The sequence below is a fragment of the Podarcis melisellensis genome (assembly GCF_964234715.1).
Source record: "Podarcis melisellensis genome assembly, chromosome: 10".
Taxonomy (NCBI): domain Eukaryota; kingdom Metazoa; phylum Chordata; class Lepidosauria; order Squamata; family Lacertidae; genus Podarcis; species Podarcis melisellensis.
Genome location: NC_138542.1, coordinates 74,270,626 through 74,292,567, shown reverse-complemented (window position 1 = coordinate 74,292,567; position 21,942 = coordinate 74,270,626). Strand labels below are relative to the sequence as shown.

Sequence of the window (21,942 nt, the reverse complement as noted above, 5' to 3'; positions counted from 1 at the left end):
CGGTCTCCTTGGCGACGCGGGGCTCCGTCTCTTCCTCCGGCGAGGCCTACCTTCCCGCGCGGGGCGCCCCGGCCTCGCCTAGCCTCTCTGCCCGGCCAGGCGGCGCCTGGGCCGGAAGGGGGCGAAGAAGGCGCCTCCCTCTTCCTCGGGGGCCGGAGAGGTGCGGGGGCGCAGCGGGGGGGGGGGAGGCCCACTCCGCTTTGCCCACATGGGGGGCTGGGGGGGCACCGGCTCGGGGGGGGGTGTTTCGCTTTGCAATTGGGGGGGGGCTGCTGCTTATGGTCCCCTCGCCTTAGGAGGTGGGGAGATTACCCCCCCAAGTTGGGGGGTGTCTCTGCTGGTCCCCTATGGGCAGGGGGGGCTGCCCTGAAAGAGGCAGGCAAAGGGGGCGCTGAGCCAGGCGCGGGGGGGGGGTGCAAAGAACTAATAATAATAATAATAATAATAATAATAATAATAATAATAAACAGGAGTGCAGCACAGCCAGGAAAGATGCCTGGTTTTGGGGGGACTCATTCTGGTGCCAGGTGGGCACTGCATGCCTGTGCCCATGACACACAGGTGGTCCTGACTGGTGGTAGTGCTAGCGATTAATAATAATAATAATAATAATAATAATAATGGGGTGCAGCACAGCCAGGAAAGATGCCTGGTTTGGGGGGGGCTCATTCTGGTGCCAGGTGGGCACTGCATGCCTGTGCCCATGACGCACAGGTGGTCCTGACTGGTGGTAGTGCTAGCGATTAATAATAATAATAACAATAACAATAATAATAATAATAATAATAATAATAATAATAATAGGGGTGCAGCACAGCCAGGAAAGATGCCTGGTTTTGGGGGGGAGCTCATTCTGGTGCCAGGTGGGCACTGCATGCCTGTGCCTGTGATGCACAGGTGGTCCTGACTGGTGGTGGTGCCAGCGATTAATAATAATAATAATAATAATAATGGGGTACAGCACAGCCAGGAAAGATGCCTGGTTTGGGGAGGGCTCATTGTGGTGCCAGGTGGGCACTGCATGCCTGTGCCTGTGATGCACAGGTGGTCCTGACTGGTGGTGGTGCCAGCGGTCAATAATCATAATAATAATAATAGGGGTGCAGCACAGCCAGGAAAGATGCCTGGTTTTGGGCGGGAGCTCATTCTGGTGCCAGGTGGGCACTGCATGCCTGTGCCCGTGATGCACAGGTGGTCCTGACTGGTGGTGGTGCCAGCGGTCAATAATCATAATAATAATAATAGGGGTGCAGCACAGCCAGGAAAGATGCCTGGTTTTGGGGGGGCTCATTCTGGTGCCAGGTGGGCACTACATGCCTGTGCCCATGACGCACAGGTGGTCCTGACTGGTGGTGGTGCCAGTGGTCAATAATCATAATAATAATAATAGGGGTGCAGCACAGCCAGGAAATATGCCTTGTTGGGGGGGCTCATTCTGGTGCCAGGTGGGCACTGCATGCCTGTGCCCATGATGCACAGGTGGTCCTGACTGGTGGTGATGCCAACGGTCAATAGTAATAATAATCAGTGCTTTTTTCTAGGGGGACGCATACCCCTAAACATTTGGTGAATCTAAGCTTGGCACATTGAGGGGCAGTATTTCAATATGAGTCGGAAAATGAGAGTCCCCTAAACATTTTTTTAGGGGGGGAGCACTAATAATAATAATAATGGGGGTGGAGCACAGCCAGGAAAGATGCCTTGTTGGGGGTCTCATTCTGGTGCCAGGTGGGCTCCATGATGCACAGGTGGTCCTGACTGGTGGTGTTGGTGCCAGTAGTCAATAATCATCATCATTGGTGCTTTTTTTCTGAGGGGAAGCGGGGGTACACATACCCCTAAACATTTGATGAATCTAAATTTGGCCTCATTGACGGGCAGTATTTCAATATAAGTCGGAAAATGAGAGTACCCCTAAACATTTTTTTAAAGAAAAAAAGGACTGATACTACTACTACTACTACTACTAATTTACAGTATTTATACTCTGCCCATCTGGCTGGGTTTCCCCAGCCACTCTGGGTGGCTCCCAACAGAATTAAAGGCACAATAAAACATTAAAAACTTCTCAAAACAGCATCAGGCTTGGCTATTGGGACCCCTAGGTGCTAGTAATAATAGTAATAATAATGTTGTTATTTGTAGCCCCACCCATCTGACTGGGTTTTTATTTATTTATTTATTTATTTATTTATTGAATTTATATGTCGCCCTATACCTGGAGGTCTCAGGTCAGTTCACAGAAAAGATCAGCATAAAAACCACAATATATAAAATCAATATAAAAGCAGCAATCCGGTAACATGCCCCCCCCCCCGCCAAAGAACCCACATTTTAAAAGGGCATAGGATGGGGTTGCCTCAGCCATTCTACCCAGGCAGCAAATATAAAAACAATAAAAGGGCTGCCATTTGGCATTGGGTCTGCACCAGTGACATGCTTGCAAAATTAAATCTGCTATAAATGCAGTAATACCATTTATGCAATTTGTAGATTGCCTCCAGACTTTCTTAGTGGGAAAAGCCATGGGAAACCTAATCAATTTAATTTGTTTCCCTTTTGTGCCATGTCTTTTAGATTGCAAAGGCTGTCTGTCTATTGCTCTTAGTAAGCTGCGATTTTCTTTAATTTCATTATCAATTAATATTGCCAGTTCAAATAAAAAAATAGAGTCTAAATCGCTTTGAGGCTTTACAAATCCGGTGAAACCTAACCCTGACTGGAGCATTTGACATCCGCTTTGCCCTGTGGCAAGCTCCAGTCTGGGCAGGGAAAAGACGCCAGGGGTCAGCAAACTTTTTCAGCCTGGGGCCAGTCCACTGTCCCTCGGACCTTTTGGGGGGCTGGACTATATTTTGAAAAAAAGAACAAATTCCTATGCCCCACAAATAACCCAGAGATGCATTTTAAATAAAGGGTCACATTCTACTCATGTAAAAACACGCTGATTCCCGGACCATCCACGGGCCGGATTGAGAAGGCGATTGGGCTGGATCCGGCCCCTGGGGCTTAGTTTGCCTACCCATGGAAAATAGGGTTTCCAGGTACCAGGCCTAACGGGATGCAGAGTTCCACCATTGTCCCTCTGGCCTTACAGGTGTTGTGCTGATCCTGCCAAAGCCCGATGGCCGAGGAGATGGCCAATGGAGACGCCAGCCTGGAACTGGATCAGGAGAAATACGACGCTGATGAGAACGTGAAGATTATCTGCCTTGGGGACAGCGCAGTGGGGAAGTCCAAGTGAGTGGCTGAGAAAAAGTCCCTAAGGATGTCTGGCTTATCTGACTATTCCCGCCCGGAGCTTCTGCGCTTTGCTTCCGTCACTGAAGTTTCCATTGCCATTATGGAGGTCCAGGGCTACTAAAACCTGTTTTCTTTTGGACGGGCAGCATAGATACCGTATTTTTCGCCCTATAGGACGCACCGGCCCATAAGACGCACCTAGATTTGGGGGGGGGGGAGATAAAGGGGGGGAAATTATTCCCCCCCCCCCAGGCGCGAGCTTCCCCCGACCCCAGCCCCCAGAACGGGAGCCAGAGTGGCTACCGGAGCTTGCGGGGCTGGGGGTGGGGGAAGCCCGAGCTTCCCCAGCCCCCAGAATGGGTCCCAGAGCGATGGCGAAGCTGAGCGCTGCTTTGGCATCGCTCTGGGAGCTTGCCGGGCTGGGGGGATAGCTTCCTGAAGCCTGGAGAGCAAGAGGGGTCGGTGCGCACCGACCCCTCTCGCTCTCCAGGCTTCAGCGAAAGCCTGCATTCGCCCCATAGGACGCACACACATTTCCCCTTCATTTTTGGAGGGGAAAAAGTGCGTCCTATAGGGCAAAAAGTACGGTATTTGGCACCCTCTCTGTGTTTAGGAGAGGGCCGGATTTAGGTTTGATGAGGTCCTAAGCTACTGAAGGTAATGGGGCCCTTTCTGTGTCCTGCTGTCCTTTGCCAACAACAAATTGCCACTGTTTTTTTGTGTTGAATATATGCTATGTGGTCATTGATGGAGCTAATAGCTATCTAAAGCCATTTGCACATCACAAAATAAGCATTTTATCAAAGTAATTGTTGAACTGAAATACAATTAAGAAGAAGTACATTGGTACCTCTGGTTGCAGACAGGATCCGTTCCAGAGCTCTGGTTGGATCCCGAGGTTTCCGCAACCAGAGGGACTGCTTCTGCGCATGCACGCACTGCGAAACCCGGAAAAATACTTCTGGGTTTGCCGCATCTGCATCCTGAAGGATACGCAACCAGAGGTGTGCGTATCCAGAGGTACCACTGTATATTAATAGTGAAATACAATTAAGAAGAAATATATTCAACCAGCGATATTTTAGGGAGCAGGCTAGCAGGCGGGGCCCATGACTTGCATCACAGGATTCTACACAACACAAAAGACTTGCTGCATATAGCTTTTATTTTATTGGTTTTTCATCTTCTATTTTGGAAATGTACATCCAGGTTTTTTGCCTTTCAATTTTTGGGGGGCCCCCAAGAGAGTGGAGCCCTAAGCTATAGCTTGTTTAGCTTATACGTAAATCTGGCCCTGGTTTTGGACTACATCTCCCATTGGCCCCAGAGGTAGAGCATAGGCATTGTGGCAAGTAGCCAAAGAGACCTTATTCTCTGGCGCAGCTCAGAATGGAGGATGCAGAGTGTGGCCAAAAAAGCCTTTTTATCTTTACACCTCTTTGATTTTTCTGAACGGGCCCGTTCCTCACAAGGCTTCTGTTTCCTTCTCTTTCAGGTTAATGGAACGCTTTCTCCTGGATGGGTTGTATCCTTTGAGATCTTGCAAACTTACACAAGCTGCAGCCCAGATAGGGGTGGGGACGGCGGTGGCATTTAGTTCCTTTGCTTGTTTGAGATTAAAACTCCCTTGCACTCACGGCAACGGCTCTTACTGGTTAGAGCAGATTCCATACATGGGCCTCCAGCTGCTTTATGGACTACAACCCCCATCATCCTTTGCTAGCACGACCAGTCATCAGGGATGATGGGAATGGAATTGTAGTCCCCAAACAGCTGGAGACCCAAGTTTGGGAAAGCCTGGGTTAGATTGCGATGCTGATAATGCCAAGGTTGCAGGTTTGATCCCCATATGGGAGAGCTGCGTAATTCCTGCATTGCAGAGGGTTGGACTTGATGACCCCCAGGGTCCCTTCTACAATTCTCTCTGCAGCTTATCCATTTTTACATACTGTATACACCTCCCCCACATACAGCTGAAACTCGAAAAATTAGAATAGCGTGGAAAGGTTCATTTATTTCAGTAATTCAACTTAAAAGGTGAAACTAATATATGAGATAGACTCATGACACGCAAAGTGAGATATGTGAAGCCTTTATTTGTTATAATTGTGATATCTCATACATTAGTTTCACCTTTTAAGTGAAGCCCGTTGCCTGAGCAATAGGTGTGTAATATAAGCTTCTCTTATATTAATTAATGAAGTATTAGATGTTTTTGGGACACACTTTTCTTTAATAGGGAGCAGAAATGGTTTAAATACCTAAATACCTAATAGTCCAACCAGGCCTTTGGCTGATTAATATTCTACAGCCTTTTAAATGTGTTGGGGGGGTCCTTATTGTTTTGCTGTTTTGTTTCACTTACTTGCTTTATCCTGTATCCTGCCCTGAAATCTTTTGGTGCAGAGCGCTAGATAAATAAAATATATAAGCAATAAAATGGCAGGGAGGTGTCCTGGCATGTAGCTGACAGCTGCATCTATTGCTTAACTGTGAAATGATGGCCGTCTGAAATCAGGTTTCTCTGGCGCGCCCGCAGTTAGATTTAAAAACGGTGTCATCGCTTGAAAGGCGCCTTGACTCGCACCCGCAGCAAACCTCACCAGCTCTCCACCTTCGCCCTGACGCTCTACAAGCATACAGCCACCGTGGATGGCAAGACGATCCTCGTGGGTGAGAGCCTTGCTGGGCAGGGCAGCTTTGGGCCCCGTGGGACTCGGGAACTGGGGTCTCTCCTACTCCCTTTCGAAGTGGCACCAGCTCTGGGGGAAGTTGCTTGTATCTTGCCCCTTTCAGATCAGGAAACCACCTAGTGGATTCATGCAAAATTTAGTGGGGTAGTAGGAGACCTGGGGGGAAAAATGACATGTGGCAACCAGTATGCCCCTTGGGATTTGTACATGGGTAAAGGCAAAGGGACCCCTGACCATTAGGTCCAGTCATGGCCGACTCTGGGGTTGCGGTGCTCATCTCACTTTACTGGCCGAGGGAGCTGGCGTACAGCTTCCGGGTCATGTGGCCAGCAGGACTAAGCCGCTTCTGGCGAGCCAGAGCAGCACACGGAAACGCCGCTTACCTTCCCGCCATAGCGGCACCTATTTATCTACTTGCACTTTGATGTGCTTTCAGACTGCTAGGTTGGCAGGAGCAGGGACCGAGCAATGGGAGCTCAGCCAATCGCGGGGATTCGAACCGCCAACCTTCTGATCGGCAAGTCCTAGGCTCTGTGGTTTAACACACAGCGCCCCTGCGTTTCAACAAGTCTAAAAAGCTTGGGACACAAATGTTCATGGTCCTCTAGCAGCTATGGTGGCTCATTTAGCATTATAATAATATAATAATAATTTATTACTTATACCCCGCCCATCTGGCTGGGTTTCCCCAGTCACTGGGCGGCTTCCAACAGAAGATTAAAAATACGTTAAAACATCGGTCATTAAAAAACTTCCCTGAACAGGGCTGCCTTCAGATGTCAGATGGTTGTTTATTCCTTTGACATCTGGTGGGAGGGTGTTCCACAGGGTGGGTGCCACTACCTAGAAGGCCCTCTGCCTGGTTCCCTGTACCTTGGCTTCTCACAGCGAGGGAACCACTAGAAGGCCCTCGGAGCTGGACCTCAGTGTACGGGCAGAAAGGTGGGGGTGGAGATGCTCCTTCAGGTATACTGGGCCGAGGCCGTTTAGGGTTTTCAAGGTCAGCACCAACCCTTTGAATTGTGCTCGGGAACGTACTGGGAGCCAATGTAGGTCTTTCAGGACCGGTATTATATGGTCTTGGTGGCCACTCCCAGTCACCAGTCTAGCTGCCGCATTCTGGATTAGTTGTAGTTTCCGGGTCAGCTTCAAAGGTAGCCCCTTGTAGAGCGCATGACAGTAGTCCAAGCAGGAGATAACCAGAGCATGCACCACTCTGGCGAGACAGTCCGTGGGCAGGGAGGGTCTCATCCTGCATACCAGATGGAGCTGGTAGGCAGCTGCTATGGACACAGAACTGATCTGCCCCTCCATGGACAGCTGGGAGTCCAAAATGACTCCCAGGCTGCGCACCTGGTCCTTCAGGGGTACAGTTGCCCCACTCAGGACCAGAGAGTCTTCCATACCCACCCACCCCCTGTCCCCAAAAACAGTACTTAATAATAATAATAATAAATTTTATTTACATCCCGCCCTCCCCAGCCGAAGCTGGGCTCAGGGCGGCTAACAACAGTCAAAATAGTTCAACATTCTAAAAACATTCATTATAAAATTGCTGCTTCTGTCTTGTCAGGATTCAACCTCAATCTGTTAGCCACCATTCATCCTCCAACTGCCTCCAGGCACTCCGACAGGACCTTTACTGCCTCTACTGGTTCTGATTTGAAAGAGAGGTAGAGCTGTGTGTCATCCACATACTGGTGAACATCCAGCCCAAACCCCCTGATGATCTCTCCCAGCGGCTTCATATAGATGTTAAAAACCCAGTTGATGCGAGTTTTAATATGTTTTCAGCCTATTGTTATTTTCACTTTTCGAAAGTCTCAAATTATTCTTAACTTCTCTTGTTGATATGTTTTTTGCAAGCCGCTTTGAGGTTTGTTTGTTTGTTTGTTTTATAATCAAGCAGTGCATAATTTTTTATGAAGTACATAATAAATAAGAGGAGGAAACCCTGAGCAAGTTTTTTTTGGGAGGAGGGGGAGCTCAGAAAGCAAAGCAGGTAAGAGAAAAAGTTTCACACCCAGTGAGTTTTGGTTTACTCAGGCTCTTCATCAGGGAGTAAATACAGAAGTTGGGTGAGATATTAAATTTTCTTTGCTTCCTCCTCCCCCCGCCCCTCCCGGGCCCAGTAGTGGGCTACCAGGGGTGGGCTAGCTGGGGCCAGGAAAATATAAGCCAGGCAGATTACAGACAGGAAGCCTTGTTTCCCTGTTGCCCTTGGTGATGGAGGAAGAGCTACATCCTCCTTCACCTGCTAATCTCTCAAGAAGCATTCTGTGACCAGAGTGTGCTTGTATCTAGAGCAGCCTTTCTCAGCCTGTGGGTCCCCAGATGTTGTTAGACTACAACTCCCATCACCCCTAGCTAGCAAGGCCAGAGCTCAGGGATGATGGGAGTTGTAGTCCAACAACATCTGGGGACCCACAGGTTGAGAACCGCTGAACTAGAGATTTATTCCTTTATTTATTCATTTGCACACCACTTTGATCATCAGAAAACCTCAGGGGGATTTCCGGTTTCCAAGAAACGTAAAGCGATAGAATTATCACGAAGCAAGCTCAGCACTAACTTCAGAAGTTAAGATAGGCTGGGAGCAGATTAAACCCTGCATCAACTTTCTAAACCCCTGGGTAAGCTAGAAGTGGAGCTTTCTTCCCCGCTATGGTTAATGCAGCCATGGGCCATTCCTGCTTTTCAGACTTCTGGGACACGGCTGGGCAGGAGCGCTTCCAGAGCATGCATGCTTCCTACTACTACAAGGCTCATGCCTGCATCATGGTAAGTGGGGGGGCTGCCTTTTGGGCGGTTCTGCAGAGGGGGCACCAGGGGTGGCAGGCTGGAAGAAGCCTGGTGTGGCTTTGAGAAGTTCGGGCGAGGCTTTGGCTCGGGCTGTGCTGTGTGTGCTTTGCCAAGCTCTCCCACGGAGCTGCGTCTTTGCCCCTGCTTGTTCTGGGTCAGCCTAGACTACCGTATGCGACTCGTGTTATGGGATGTGAGTATTCTGCAGAGCTGGGATTCTACAGTAGGAAATCCTGTGCAGAATTTTGCACATCCAATGTGTTATTCATAGGGCTGCTTTTGAAGACAGTTCAGAAACTTCAGCTGTTGCAGATTTCAGCGGCCAGGTTGCTCACCAGAACAAGACAGTTTGAGCATATTACACCAATCCTGGTCTGGCCGCACTGGCGACCAATTAGTTTCTGGGCCCAATTGAAAGTGCTGGTTTTGACCTATAAAGCCTTAAAACGGCTCAGGACCACAGTACCTCAAGGACCGCCTCTTCCCATATGAACCTACCTGGACCCTGAGATCATCTATTGAGGCCCTTCTTCATGTGCCACCTCTGCGAGAGGTCAGGAGGGTGGCAACACGAGAATGGGGCCTTCTTCAGTGGCTCCCCATCTGTGGCATACTCTCTCCAGGGAAGTTCGCCTGGCGCCTTCATTATACACCTTTAGGTGCCAGGCAAAAAGGTTCCTTTTCACCCAGGCCTTTGCCTAACTTGATCTACATCCTATATCCTTTTTTTAAAAAATGCTGGCTCTTTTAGAGCTTTTTTATTGGGTTGCTTTTGTTTTGATTTTATGTATTTGATATTTTATGCGAACCGCCCCGAGACCTTTGGGTATAGGGTGGTATAGAAATTAAATAAATTAATAATAATAATAATATAAAACGGATAAATGAAGAGCTCCCAATAGCTCAGTTGCTGGGAGGGGGCACTGTTGCCCCAGCTGTGGGTCTGTTGCACTGTGGTTTCTCTTGGTCAGCTGTGGGGCAGGGGATCACTATTTTCATGCTGCAAAGTACGACCTCGTTTAAGACTGGAGGCCTTTGGCATTCCTGCTAGCCTCCGCAGAGCATGCTTTTCCCTGGAGGCATTTGGACCCTGCACTTCCACCGTCGCCGCCCCCAGCCAGCCCCTCAAGTTACTGGTTTGGTCCGACACTCTCTTTTCTGCTGCTCCTGGGGGGGGACCCAAACCAGTGGCTTCAAATTGCAAGAGGGGAGATTCCAACTAAACATTAGGTCGAGTTGATCCCTGTATGGGGCAGGTGCATATTTCTGCATTGCAGGAGACTGGACAAGATGATCTTCAGGGTCCCTTCTAACTCTATGATTCTGGCTTTAAGAGTCGTTCAACGGTGGAACGGGCTTCCTGGGAAGGTGGTGGACTGTCCTCCCTTGGAGGTTTTGAAGCAGAAATTGGATAGCCATCTTTAATGGATTCTTTAGCTGTGATTCCTGCATTGCCGGGGTTTGGACTGGATTCTTAACTACTTCAGGCCAGAGGGCCACCTGTGTCTGCAATGGGCTCTTTCCCTCTCTCTTGCCAGGTCTTTGACGTCCAGAGAAAGGTCACCTACAAGAACCTGAGCAGTTGGTACAAGGAGCTGCGGGAATTCCGCCCCCAGATCCCTTGCATTGTGGTCGCCAACAAAATTGACGGTGGGTCTCCTCGAAGCTCTGGGGGATCACGGGGGGAGAGACCAGATCTGTGCTGGCCTGTAGTTGTAAAAGCAAAGCTCACAAGCTCCAGCAACCACATGAATTAAGAGCATCTGTTGGGCAGCGGGATGAGTTCAGTAGTCGGAGAATCCCTTCCTTTCCCGCATAGCAAAGACAAGCAGAAATCCCTGCTTGCTGCCACAGGGCACACCGTGTGGTGGCCAGGCAGGCTTTCCTAAGGGAGGGCTATTGAATGAATGAATCTTTATTTGCGTTAGCCATCAGCCATAGCAATGAAACAACAATACGATATACAAAGAACAGAAATAAAAAGTCAATTATATAAAATGCATTTTAGGGTTTTGAATCAATGGTCAAATATGGGTTCTTATTCCAACTGCCCCAGATAAAAACCTTGCAACATTTGCTGTCACCTGCTCTTCTTGATCTGCCAAGAGATCTGCTGTGGCAGTGGCTTGGTGACCCGGAATGGACAATAAAAGAGGGGTGAGAACCTCATTCCTCAAGTCTTCATAAAGAGGGCAAGCCAGAAGGGCATGTGCCAACAAATTGGTACTGCCATCTCCAAAGGGACAGAAGCGTTTTTCGTGAGGAATCTGTTGGAATCGTCCAACAGCCGAGGGCAATACATTCAATGTTGCGAGAGCAAAAGCGCATCTGTATTTTAAAATCACTAGGTTATGCAGATAGGGGGCCAGAGAGTCAAAATGGGAAGGTGGTAAATAGTCTTACCACAGGCAGAATTTCCTTATTGTGGCCAAGTTGTTCTGATGCTCGATATCATGGGCGCTGACAAATTAGACTGTTTGCTTTACTAAAACCCAAAGTGAGTAGTTGTTGTGGTGATAAACCATAAGAGTGAAGTTTTCAATAGACAATTTTAGTCCAGGCGCTCTTGTGACAATCTTGCAGCAAGGGAGGCTATTGCATATGGGGTGCCACCACTGCGAAGGCCCTGCCGTGCTCCCCTGCAGCACACACTTAAAAGAGGGGAACAGAGAAATCCCTCATATCAATGATAAGGGGGGGGGGGGGAAGAGTGTACAGAAGTGTCAGACCACTTTAACATGTTGGTTTTCAGCTTAGCGCTCAGCCTCTGGACTTCAGAATCCTTGACAGGCGGTTGGCTGAGGGCGGACTGATTGGCAGGGCAGTGCCGCATTTGCCCGAGTTGACCAGCTCCCACTGCTCTGCTGGCGTCAGTCCTGCCCAGAAAGCTAGTTCTTTTCCGAATGCAGTAAAGGAAATAATCTGCTTTCTCTCCTGGGTCGAAGCCAGTGGAGGAAGGTAGTTCTGCAGAAGCTGGTTGGGCACAGCGCTGAGTGGCTAGCGTTAGTGACGTCAACCACCTTCCTTCCTGCCCCCTATTCATGGAGCAGTTTCGCAACATCATTGTACTAGACTTTGTATTTTAAACAATAGCAGTAACGGGGAGAAAGATGAGCACTTTATTAAACTTGCATGCCTTGCTTTTTTTAAATGATCAAGCGGGCGGTACCTAGGTAGCGTGCCTTCCCCACAATGGCTCCTTGAGCAATGACCTCCTCTTTTGCTCCTCCAGCCGACATGAAGGTGACTCAGAAAGGCTTCAGCTTTCCGCGGAAGTTCAACCTTCCCTTCTATTTTGTGTCTGCTGCAGATGGCACCAATGTGGTGAAGGTAGGAGAGAGCTTTCGCCTAGGAGGGAGGCAGGACCTGCGACTGGCAGTCTTCCTGGGGGGAGGAGCTGATGAGTGGTGGAATTGGCTTGGCAGCTGCCCTCCTACAGAGTGGGAGAAACCCAGAGCCCACCTTCTTACCTCTTCAGTGGTCTCCCTTCCTCTCCCACCAGGTCTTCAACGATGCCATCAAGCTGGCTGTGGCCTACAAACAGAATTCAGAAGACTTTATGGATGAAGTCTTGAAGGAACTGGAAGTAAGAGCAAATCTCCCCAGTGTGTTCCCCCACCCTGTCCTTGTGAGGCACCCAAGCCGCATTCCTTTGGAAGAGCAGAGAACCCAGCACTTTACAGAGTTGGAAGGGAGCCAGGGGGGTCATCTAGAGCAAACCCCTGCAATGCAGGAATCACAGCAACTGAACTTCCTTTTACTGTATTTTCCGCTCTATTTGACACACCAGACCATAAGACGCACCTAGTTTTTGGAGGAGGAAAACAAGAAAAAAATAATTCTGAATTTCAGATGCCAGAACAGCAAGAGGGATCTGGCTTCTGGGATAGCCTCTTTCTGTCCCGGCTTATGGGATAGCCGCGCGAAGCCTCTTCAGGGCAGCAGGATGAAGGCTCCCCCTGCCCTCAAGAGGCTTCACGTGGCTAAGGCAGAAGCCAGAAGCTGCGCAGCGATCCTGCTTGCTGTCCTGGCTTATGGGATAGCCACGCGCAGCCTCTCCTGGGCAGTGGGAGGAAGGCTCCCCCAAGAGCCGCACTCCCTTTTAAGAGCATGCGGAGCGTGTGTGCGGCTCTTGGGGGCTTTTCCCCGAGGAGGGAGAAGGGCAGCGGCTCTTTAAAGGAAGCACTGAGCAGAGCCTCCCACTTGCATTCGCTCCATAAGACGCACAGACATTTCCCCTTACTTTTTAGGAGGGGAAGGTGCGTCTTATAAAGTGAAAAATACGGTAATTGAACTGCTTTGAGGCCCCCGCGAGCCTGTAGTGACCTCTGGTTTTGATAGCCCTGGCTGCGGCTGAAGAGCCCCTTTCCACCCCTCGCCTTGGCTCATGGGCCCAGCTGCCAGTCCCGCCCCTGCCGCACTTCCGCTTTCAGCAGCTACGGGCTCCAGCTGCTTTCCTTTTCCTCTGTGGCAGGGGTCAGAAACCCGCGGCTCCGGAGCCGCATGTGGCTCTTTTACACCTTTGCCGCAGCTCCGGGGCGGATACTAGCGAGGGGAGGAGGCGCATTGTGTGCCCCAACACTCCCCACTGTGGCGGGCGCTGTACTGGCTGTGACGTCGCATGGGGGCGGTGCGTGCGTTAGTCACGCACCGTCCCGACGTCACCTTCCTGCCTGCTGTCAGATCGCGGCTCCGGAGATATATTTGTTTTAAATGTCGCAGTGGTTTTGCGGCTCTTTTTGTCTTAAAGGTTGCAGACCCCTGCTCTGTGGCCATAGCTGCTCTTCCCTGCTACTCTCGCTTCTGGCTGCAGGTGAGAGCAGCTGCTGTCAGGGATCGAGCAATAGAAAACAGCCAGCGCAGCAGGGCCCTTGTTTCTTCTGCGACGGAAAAGCCAGGTGCTGCAGCAAGAGGAACAGGGTGATGACAACAGTGGCTGCCTCCTTACTGGGAAGGGTGGTAGTCATACTTAATAGTTAGTGTATGCCCTGTGTTCAAATGGCGCTTTGCAAAAAATAATAATACAATAACAGTAATTTAAATACAGTGAAAACAATCTCAAACTCACATTGGTGTTGTTTAGTCGTTCAGTCGTGTCTGACTCTTCGTGACCCCGTGGACCAGAGCATGCCAGGCACTCCTGTCTTCCACTGCCTCCCACAGTTTGGTCAAACTCATGCTGGTAGCTTCCAGAACACTGTCCAATCATATCATCCTCTGTCATCCCCTTCTCCTTGTGCCCTCCATCTTTCCCAACATCAGGGTCTTTTCCAGGGAGTCTTCTCTTCTCACGAGGTGGCCAGAGCCTCAGCTTCAGGATCTGTCCTTCCAGTGAGCACTCAGGGCTGATTTCCTTCAGAATGGAGAGGTCTGATCTTCTTGCAGTCCATGGGACTCTCAAGAGTCTCCTCCAGCACCAGAATTCAAAAGCATCCATTCTTTGGCGATCAGCCTTCTTTATGGACAAACTCAGATAGGCAGACACAAACTGGTGCAGCGGAAGCCTCAATTGCCACTGCCTGTAGTGGCTGTTGGAACTGAGAAGGACTAGGAAGGAAAGATTCCATGCCGAAGCCCCCCAAGAGGTGGACTGGCCTTTTTCCTCTGATGTTTTGCTGTTCCAACTTTCTCTTGTCTTCTTTCAGAATTTCGAACTGGAGAAGAAGGGGGAGGACTCGACTGACAAAGAGGAGAACAGCCCAGAAGAAAACCCCCCATCAACCTGAGGCCAGGGAATGGGATGGCCTAGATCCGCGTCCTCGAGTAGCTAGAGGCGCCCAATTTGCAGGGACTTTGGGGTGGGGAGCAGTGGTCCCTGCACAGAGGTGCCAGCCCTCCCTCCCTAAGGGAGGCAACCTGACAGAGATCAGCTCTGCTCCTCTGGATCCTTGTGGTGTGGGTGACCAGGCAGAGAACCCGTAGCAGTTCTCCCCCCCCCCTTAAGAATGCTGGGGAGGTGGGGGGGAATATATGGTTTGGTGGGAGTTGGGCTCACGGATCCCCCTGCCCCACATCTTGGGGATCTTCAGCCATGAGCTATTGTGGATGGCGTCTGCCTTCAGAAATAAATATTTGAAGGACTTGCAGCAGAGTTTGGAGACCTTTTTTTGCAGGGACGTCCAACTTCTAAGAGACCGCAATCTACTCACGTGATTATGATCAACCCCTGGGGCGGGGGGTTCAGTTGTTGAGCTTTTTTTAGGGAGGAACATCCCTTTTTGGGGGGTGAATGAAAAGCGCTCAGCGATCGATCGCTATGGAGACAGCATCACTTCCATTCTAGTGATCTACAGGACAGGGGGAGGGGCCGGATGGAGGAGCCACTGATCTACCAAAACCTCCAGGGGATTGACCAGTTGATCCTGATCAACCTGTTGGACACCTCTGTTTTCTTGCATTCTCCCCAAGGAAGCAAAGGAAGTCAGGGTGGCGTAAGCAAGAAGAGCCCCGTGGCTGGATCAGACCTGAGGAGGCAGGGATGGCCACCAAAACTGAGCACCACACTAGCAGCCAAAACTGTGGGAACCTTTTGGAAAACATGTATTTCCAGGTTTGGTGGCTCATAATACCACTTTCGGAGTAATACTGTAACATTATATATTAATGGAAAGATCATTTCATGAAGAATGTAACGTTCAATTATCTGTATTCTATCAAAAGTTATAGCCAAATAACCAGAAAAAGGAGGCACAACTTGTGTATGTTGATATGCGGTAGCTTTCCTTCTTTTAAATGTAGCCAATGAGCATATGTGTTTAGAGAGCCAATCAGGTGTCATCTTGTTTTGGCAATGATCCAATCAGGTCACAATAGGATTCAGCTATTGATGCTATGTACTGGAGCTGAGAGGAGGACATTTGTCAGTGTGTTATGTGATTGCTATCAAGTTGTTTGGGTTATTTTTTGGTGTTCTTTCATATAGTGAGCTTGTAAAACATAATAAAATTAAAGAAATGGTGCAAAGAGTTGACTGGTCACCCAGGAAGCAATGTAAAATACCGTATTTTTCGCTCTATAGGACGCACTTTTTCCCCTTCAAAAATGAAGGGGAAATGTGTGTGCGTCCTATGGAGCGAAGACACCATAGCCCAGCGACCCTCTCCCGGTTGGAGAGGTGACGCGCGGCTCAGGCAGGTGCCTCCATAGCCGCGCGTCACCTCTCCAGCCAGGAGAGCGCGCGCGGAGCTAAAGCAGCCCCCCGCGACCCTCTCCCGGCTGGAGAGGTGACGCGCGGCTATGGCAGGAGCCTCCATAACCGCGCGTCACCTCTCCAGCCGGGAGAGCGCGGACGGGGCTAAAGAAGCCATATCCCCGCGACCCTCTCCCAGCTGGAGAAGTGACGCGTGACTATGGCAGCAGCCTCTCCGCTGCGCCTTTCCGCTGCTCCCAGACCTGCTCTTTGGGGCTGGTGGTGGGCTTCTCCCCGCCAGCCCCAAAGAGCAGGTCGAAAGGAACCTGAAGCCAGGAGAGCGAGAGGGGTCGGTGCGCACTGACCCCTCTAGCTCTCCAGGCTTCCAAGGTAGCCACCTGAACGCACCTTAAATGGCACCTTGTTTTAGAGCGGGAAAACAAGAGGGGGAAAATTCTCCCACTCTCTGCGCAGCGCTTCCTGCCGCTTTGCTGAAGGGGCACTGGTCAGAGAGCGGAAGAATTTTTTTCCCTTGTTCTCCCCCCTCTAAAACAAGGTGCGTCCTATTGTCCGGTGCGTCCTATGGTGCGAAAAATACGGTAGTACTATTAAGTGAACAAGGCTACAGTTATGAAGAAATTAGAAGAAAATTTGGTGGAAACTTAACCAAAGGTGGCATTTCTAAATTTTTGAAGAGGTATAAGGAGACTCAATCACTACAAAATCAGACTAGTAAAGGCAGGGAAAGATGCACAACAAGTGATGATAGAAGAATTGAGATACTGTGCCTACATGACAGAAGAAAATCATCTGAGTATATACAAGATGACATGGTGCAATATAATGCAAAGTTGAGTGCAAGGACTGTTCGGCGCAGACTGCAGGAATATGGTCTAAACGCTAGAATTCCAAGGGGAAAGCCATTGTTATCTCTCAGACAAAGGTTGAAAAGATTAAACTCGGCTAAACCCATGTTATCTGGACAGCAGAACACTGGGACAATGTATTTTGGAGTGATGAGAGCAAAATCTCCTTGCTTGGTAGTGATGGCATGAAATACGCTAGGAGAAGAATTGGAGATTTACATCTACCATGAAAGACCCAGTTAGTGTTATGATCTGGGGCTGTATGACAGCAAAAGGTGTGGGCAGAATTTGCATCATTAATGTGAATGTAAATGCCCAAAAATACATAGCCCAGACCTTTAACCCAACTGAAAATCTGTGGCGCTGACTGAAGAAACCTGTTAGAAGCAACCCAGCAATAAAACCCAATTAATAGAGGCAATGATTCAATCTTGGTTTCACATTATTACAGCTGCAGAACTAAAAAAACTTGGTTCACTCCATGGGAAGCCTTTGTAAGCCTGTAATTGAAGCTAAAGGTTATCCAACTAAGTATTAACTGACATGGTGAGAATTTTTGTAGATCTCATTTTTTTTCTACATGTTTCACGTTTCTTCTTTATGACTGCTGTTGTAATAAATAATCCTTCATAAAAGTTATTGCACTACATTCTTCATTAAATTATCTTTCTGTTGATATATAATTTTATGGTATTGCTCCGAAAGAAAGTGATGTTCTGAGCCATCAAACCTCAGAAATACACTTTCCCCAAAAGGTTTCCACAATTTTGGCCACTAGTGTAGGTGGCTGTGAAAGAGGGTTAGACAAAGAAAGGACCCCTGGATGGTCAAGTCCAGTCAAAGGCGACTATGGGGTTTCAGCTGAGGGAGCTGGCGTTTGTCCACAGACAGCTTTCCGGGTCGTGGCCAGCATGACTAAACCGTGATGGAAACCAGAGCTCTCGGAAATGCCGTTTACCTTCCTGCCACAGTGGTACCTATTTATCTACTTCCATTGGTGTGCTTTCAAACTGCTAGGCTGGCAGGAGCTGGGATAGAGCAACGGGAGCTCACCCCATCACGGAGATTCGAACCTCCGACCTGATCAGCAAGCCCAAGAGGCTCATTGGTTTAGACCACAGTGCCACCTGTGTCCCATATTAGACACCCACTCACTCGATCATCACCTTGTGGTGAGTGGGCTTGCATGTTCCTATGACCCTTGTGAGCGAAGCCGTAGGGAATCTCGCACTCCCAGCAGGGTCACCCAAGGCGGTAAGGTCAAAGAGAAGGAGCTAGACAAAGAATGATCCAAGAAGTCCTCAACGGCAGAACAGGCGGATGATAACAAGTGGTATGTTACAACGCCTGTGAAGGCGGGTGAAGGCTGCAGCAGATAGGAATCTACCGGTTTGTCGTGGCTACTCCATGCCATTGGAACAGAGCCATGCTGCGAAGACTGTGTTGGTGAGCATGCACTGATCTACACACATAAAACAAATTCACGCACAGGCGTCTTCCAAAAACCCATCCCAAACCCCAAAAGTTCCATGGCAAATGGTAACGGGGGCAGGATTGTGAAATCTGGAAGCCCCTAGTCATGAACCGGCACGTGGGCGGTGGATACAGATTCAGTCATTCTGACTCAAGGAATGAGGCAGTTGAGCAGCTCGGCAGCTGCATCCATGACCGAGCAGCCCTTTTTAGGATCCACTCTGCTCACCCCCAAAAGGGGGAAGGGCTAGAAAAGGTGCCCTAAACATAGTCTGCCTCCCTTTTTCCCTGACTGGATTACCGCGCCCAGTGGGGTCACCACCTAACAGTCGTAAAAGACAACCCCAGTGGCTGCCTCTGTTTCCTCCTGTCTGCTTGCACGCAATTGTAGGATTTCCCCACACACACCTTACAGTTTACAATACAGCGAGGAAGAATACAAGCAGCCAGTTTTTCTGGTGGCCAACAGCACCAGAGTGTGGTGCTGAGCAGAACTGGCCTCAGGAGGGTGGTTGTGTGTGGCAAGACGAGCATCACACGCAGGTAACAAACATAAAAGTTTATTTCCTTCTGGATTCAATACAAAATCTGACACAAGAGTTCCTCTTAGGGGTACTATTTGGCAGTCACTCTGCTAAGACCTACTGACTTTGGTGAGGCACTCGCGTGCCAGGGGGGCTTTGGAGTTCTTCACCTGCGCGCAAGGATTCCTTTTCTCCGCTCCTGAAACCGGGAGAGAATCTGCACCTTTCTTCTTGAGTTCCAGCTCGGTCAACTTCTCCTCCCTAGCAGCATGCAAGAATTTCTGAAGCAGTCTGAAGAAAGAGGCCACTGTGGTATTGGTATTTTTCTGGGGCTTGGGGGCAGCTGGGGCTTCTGGCTTGGGCTGAGGTGCTGGGGCTTTCGTGGTGGGTTCTGGTGGGGCTTCTGTCATGGGTTTTGTTGGGACTTCTGTGGGTTTTGATGGGGCTTCGGTCGTGGGTTTTGCTGGGACTTCTGTGGTTGTTGATGGAGCTTCTGTCATGGGTTTTGCTGGGACTTCTGTGGGTGTTGATGGAGCTTCTGGCATGGGTTTTGTTGGGACTTCTGTGGTTGTTGATGGAGCTTCTGTCATGGGTTTTGCTGGGACTTCTGTGGGTGTTGATGGAGCTTCTGGCATGGGTTTTGATGGGACTTCTGTGGGTGTTGATGGAGCTTCTGTCTTGGGTTTTGATGGGACTTCTGTGGGTTTTGATGGGGCTTCGGTCGTGGGTTTTGCTGGGACTTCTGTGGTTGTTGATGGAGCTTCTGTCATGGGTTTTGCTGGGACTTCTGTGGGTGTTGATGGAGCTTCTGGCATGGGTTTTGTTGGGACTTCTGTGGTTGTTGATGGAGCTTCTGTCATGGGTTTTGCTGGGACTTCTGTGGGTGTTGATGGAGCTTCTGGCATGGGTTTTGTTGGGACTTCTGTGGATGTTGATGGAGCTTCTGGCATGGGTTTTGATGGGACTTCTGTGGGTGTTGATGGAGCTTCTGTCTTGGGTTTTGATGGGACTTCTGTGGGTTTTGATGGGGCTTCGGTCGTGGGTTTTGTTGGGACTTCTGTGGTTGTTGATGGAGCTTCTGTCATGGGTTTTGATGGGACTTCTGTGGGTGTTGATGGGGCTTTGGTCGTGGGTTTTCTTGGGACTTCTGTGGGTGTTGATGGGGCTTCGGTTGTGGGTTTTGTTGGGACTTCTGTGGGTGTTGATGGGGCTTCGGTCGTGGGTTTTGATGGGGCTTCTGTGGGTGTTGATGGGGCTTCGGTTGTGGGTTTTGTTGGGACTTCTGTGGGTGTTGATGGGGCTTCGGTCGTGGGTTTTGATGGGGCTTCTGTGGGTGTTGATGGGGCTTCAGTTGTGGGTTTTGATGGGACTTCTGTGGGTGTTGATGGGGCTTCCATCGTGGGTTTTGATGGGGCTTCTGTGGGTGTTGATGGGGCTTCGGTTGTGGGTTTTGTTGGGACTTCTGTGGGTGTTGATGGAGCTTCAGTTGTGGGTTTTGATGGGACTTCTGTGGGTGTTGATGGGGCTTCCATCGTGGGTTTTGATGGGACTTCTGTGGGTGTTGATGGGGCTTCGGTTGTGGGTTTTGATGGGGCTTCTGTGGGTGTTAATGGAGCTTCGGTTGTGGGTTTTGATGGGACTTCTGTGGGTGTTGATGGAGCTTCAGTTGTGGGTTTTGATGGGGCTTCTGTGGGTGTTAATGGAGCTTCGGTTGTGGGTTTTGATGGCACTTCTGTGGGTGTTGATGGAGCTTCGGTTGTGGGTTTTGATGGGACTTCTGTGGGTGTTGATGGGGCTTCGGTTGTGGGTTTTGATGGGGCTTCTGTGGGTGTTGATGGAGCTTCGGTTGTGGGTTTTGATGGGACTTCTGTTGTGGGTTTCGATGTCGCTTCTGTTGTGGATGTTGATGGGGCTTCTGTCACAGGTTCCGATGGCACTTCCGTCGTGGGTTCCAGTGGGGTTTCATGCTCAAGTGGCCCTCCAGCCTCATACTCATGCTCGTATTCATATGCATAAGGCTCTCCTGTCCCATGTTCATGCTCATATTCATGCTCATGTTCATGCTCATGCTCGCGTTCTTGCTCATGTTGATGTTCATACTCATACACATTTGGTCCTCCAGGCTTATGCTCATGTTCATGCTCATGCTCAGGTGATACATCTAGCTCCATCTCAGGTTGAGTTTCATTATTGGGTTCAAGTGAGGTGTTGGACACAGTTTGAGGTCGGGACGGGGGCTTCACTTCCAGTGTAGTGCTGTTCTCAGGTTGAGGTGGAGTTGGGGGGTTGGGAGGTGGCTGAGATGCAGGTATGCCATCTGGATCTGTTTGAGGAGGGGATGTGGGCTTTGGCTGAGGTATGATTTCTGGGTCTGTTGGAGGTGTGATCTGTGGTTGAGTTGTGGTTTCTGGCTTCCTTTGGGGTGAGGCTGTGATATTTGGTTCAGGTGTGGTTGGTATCTTAGCCTGAGGTGGGACTTTGGGCATTGGCAGAGGAGGGGTCTCTGGCTCAGGTTGAGGTATGTGTTCTGGCTTTGCCTGCGGTGGAAGTGGGGGTCTTAGTTTGGGTGGGGTTGCAGGCCTCAAATGAATTGTGATTGTGGGCTTGGTTGGAGGTGTTGACATAGGTTTGGGTTGAGATTGGGTTTCAGGCTTGGTTTGGGTTGGGGTTGCAGGCCTCAACAGAATTGTGATTGTGGGCTTGGTTGGAGGTGTTGACGTGGGTTTGGGATGAGATTGGGTTTCAGGCTTGGTTTGAGTTGCAGGCCTGAAATGAATTGTGATTGTGGGCTTGGTTGGAGTTCTGGGTTTGGGTTTGGGTTGAGATGTGGTTTCAGGCTTGGTTTCGGGCGTGGGTTGAGATGTGGTTTCAGGCTTGGTTTCGGGCGTGGGTTTGGGGTGAGTTGTGGTTCCAGGCTTGGTTTCTGGTGTGGGTTGAGATGTGGTTTCAGGCTTGGTTTCGGGCGTGGGTTTGGGGTGAGTTGTGGTTTCAGGCTTGGTTTCTGGCATGGGTTTGGGTTGAGATGTGGTTTCAGGCTTGGTTTCTGGTGTGGGTTTGGGGTGAGATGTGGTTTCAGGCCTGGTTTCGGCCATGGGTTTGAGTTGAGTTGTGGTTTCAGGCTTGGTTTCAGACGTGGGTTGGGATGTGGTTTCAGGCTTGGTTTCAGACGTGGGTTGGGATGTGGTTTCAGGCTTGGTTTCAGACGTGGGTTT

The 21,942-nt window shown here is 49.8% G+C and overlaps 1 protein-coding gene across 1 annotated transcript; it reads left to right on the top strand.

Annotated features, from left to right (window-relative positions):
- Positions 1–8: 8 nt before the first annotated feature.
- RABL2B (RAB, member of RAS oncogene family like 2B) lies at positions 9–14,822 on the top strand. The gene is made up of 9 exons (XM_081927471.1): positions 9–160; positions 3,098–3,240; positions 4,739–4,768; positions 5,837–5,916; positions 8,638–8,717; positions 10,277–10,388; positions 11,971–12,068; positions 12,241–12,324; positions 14,384–14,822. Exons 2-9 carry the CDS (start codon positions 3,125–3,127, stop codon positions 14,462–14,464), a joined length of 681 nt encoding a protein of 226 aa, XP_081783597.1. The 5' UTR covers positions 9–160; positions 3,098–3,124; the 3' UTR covers positions 14,465–14,822.
- Positions 14,823–21,942: the final 7,120 nt, after the last annotated feature.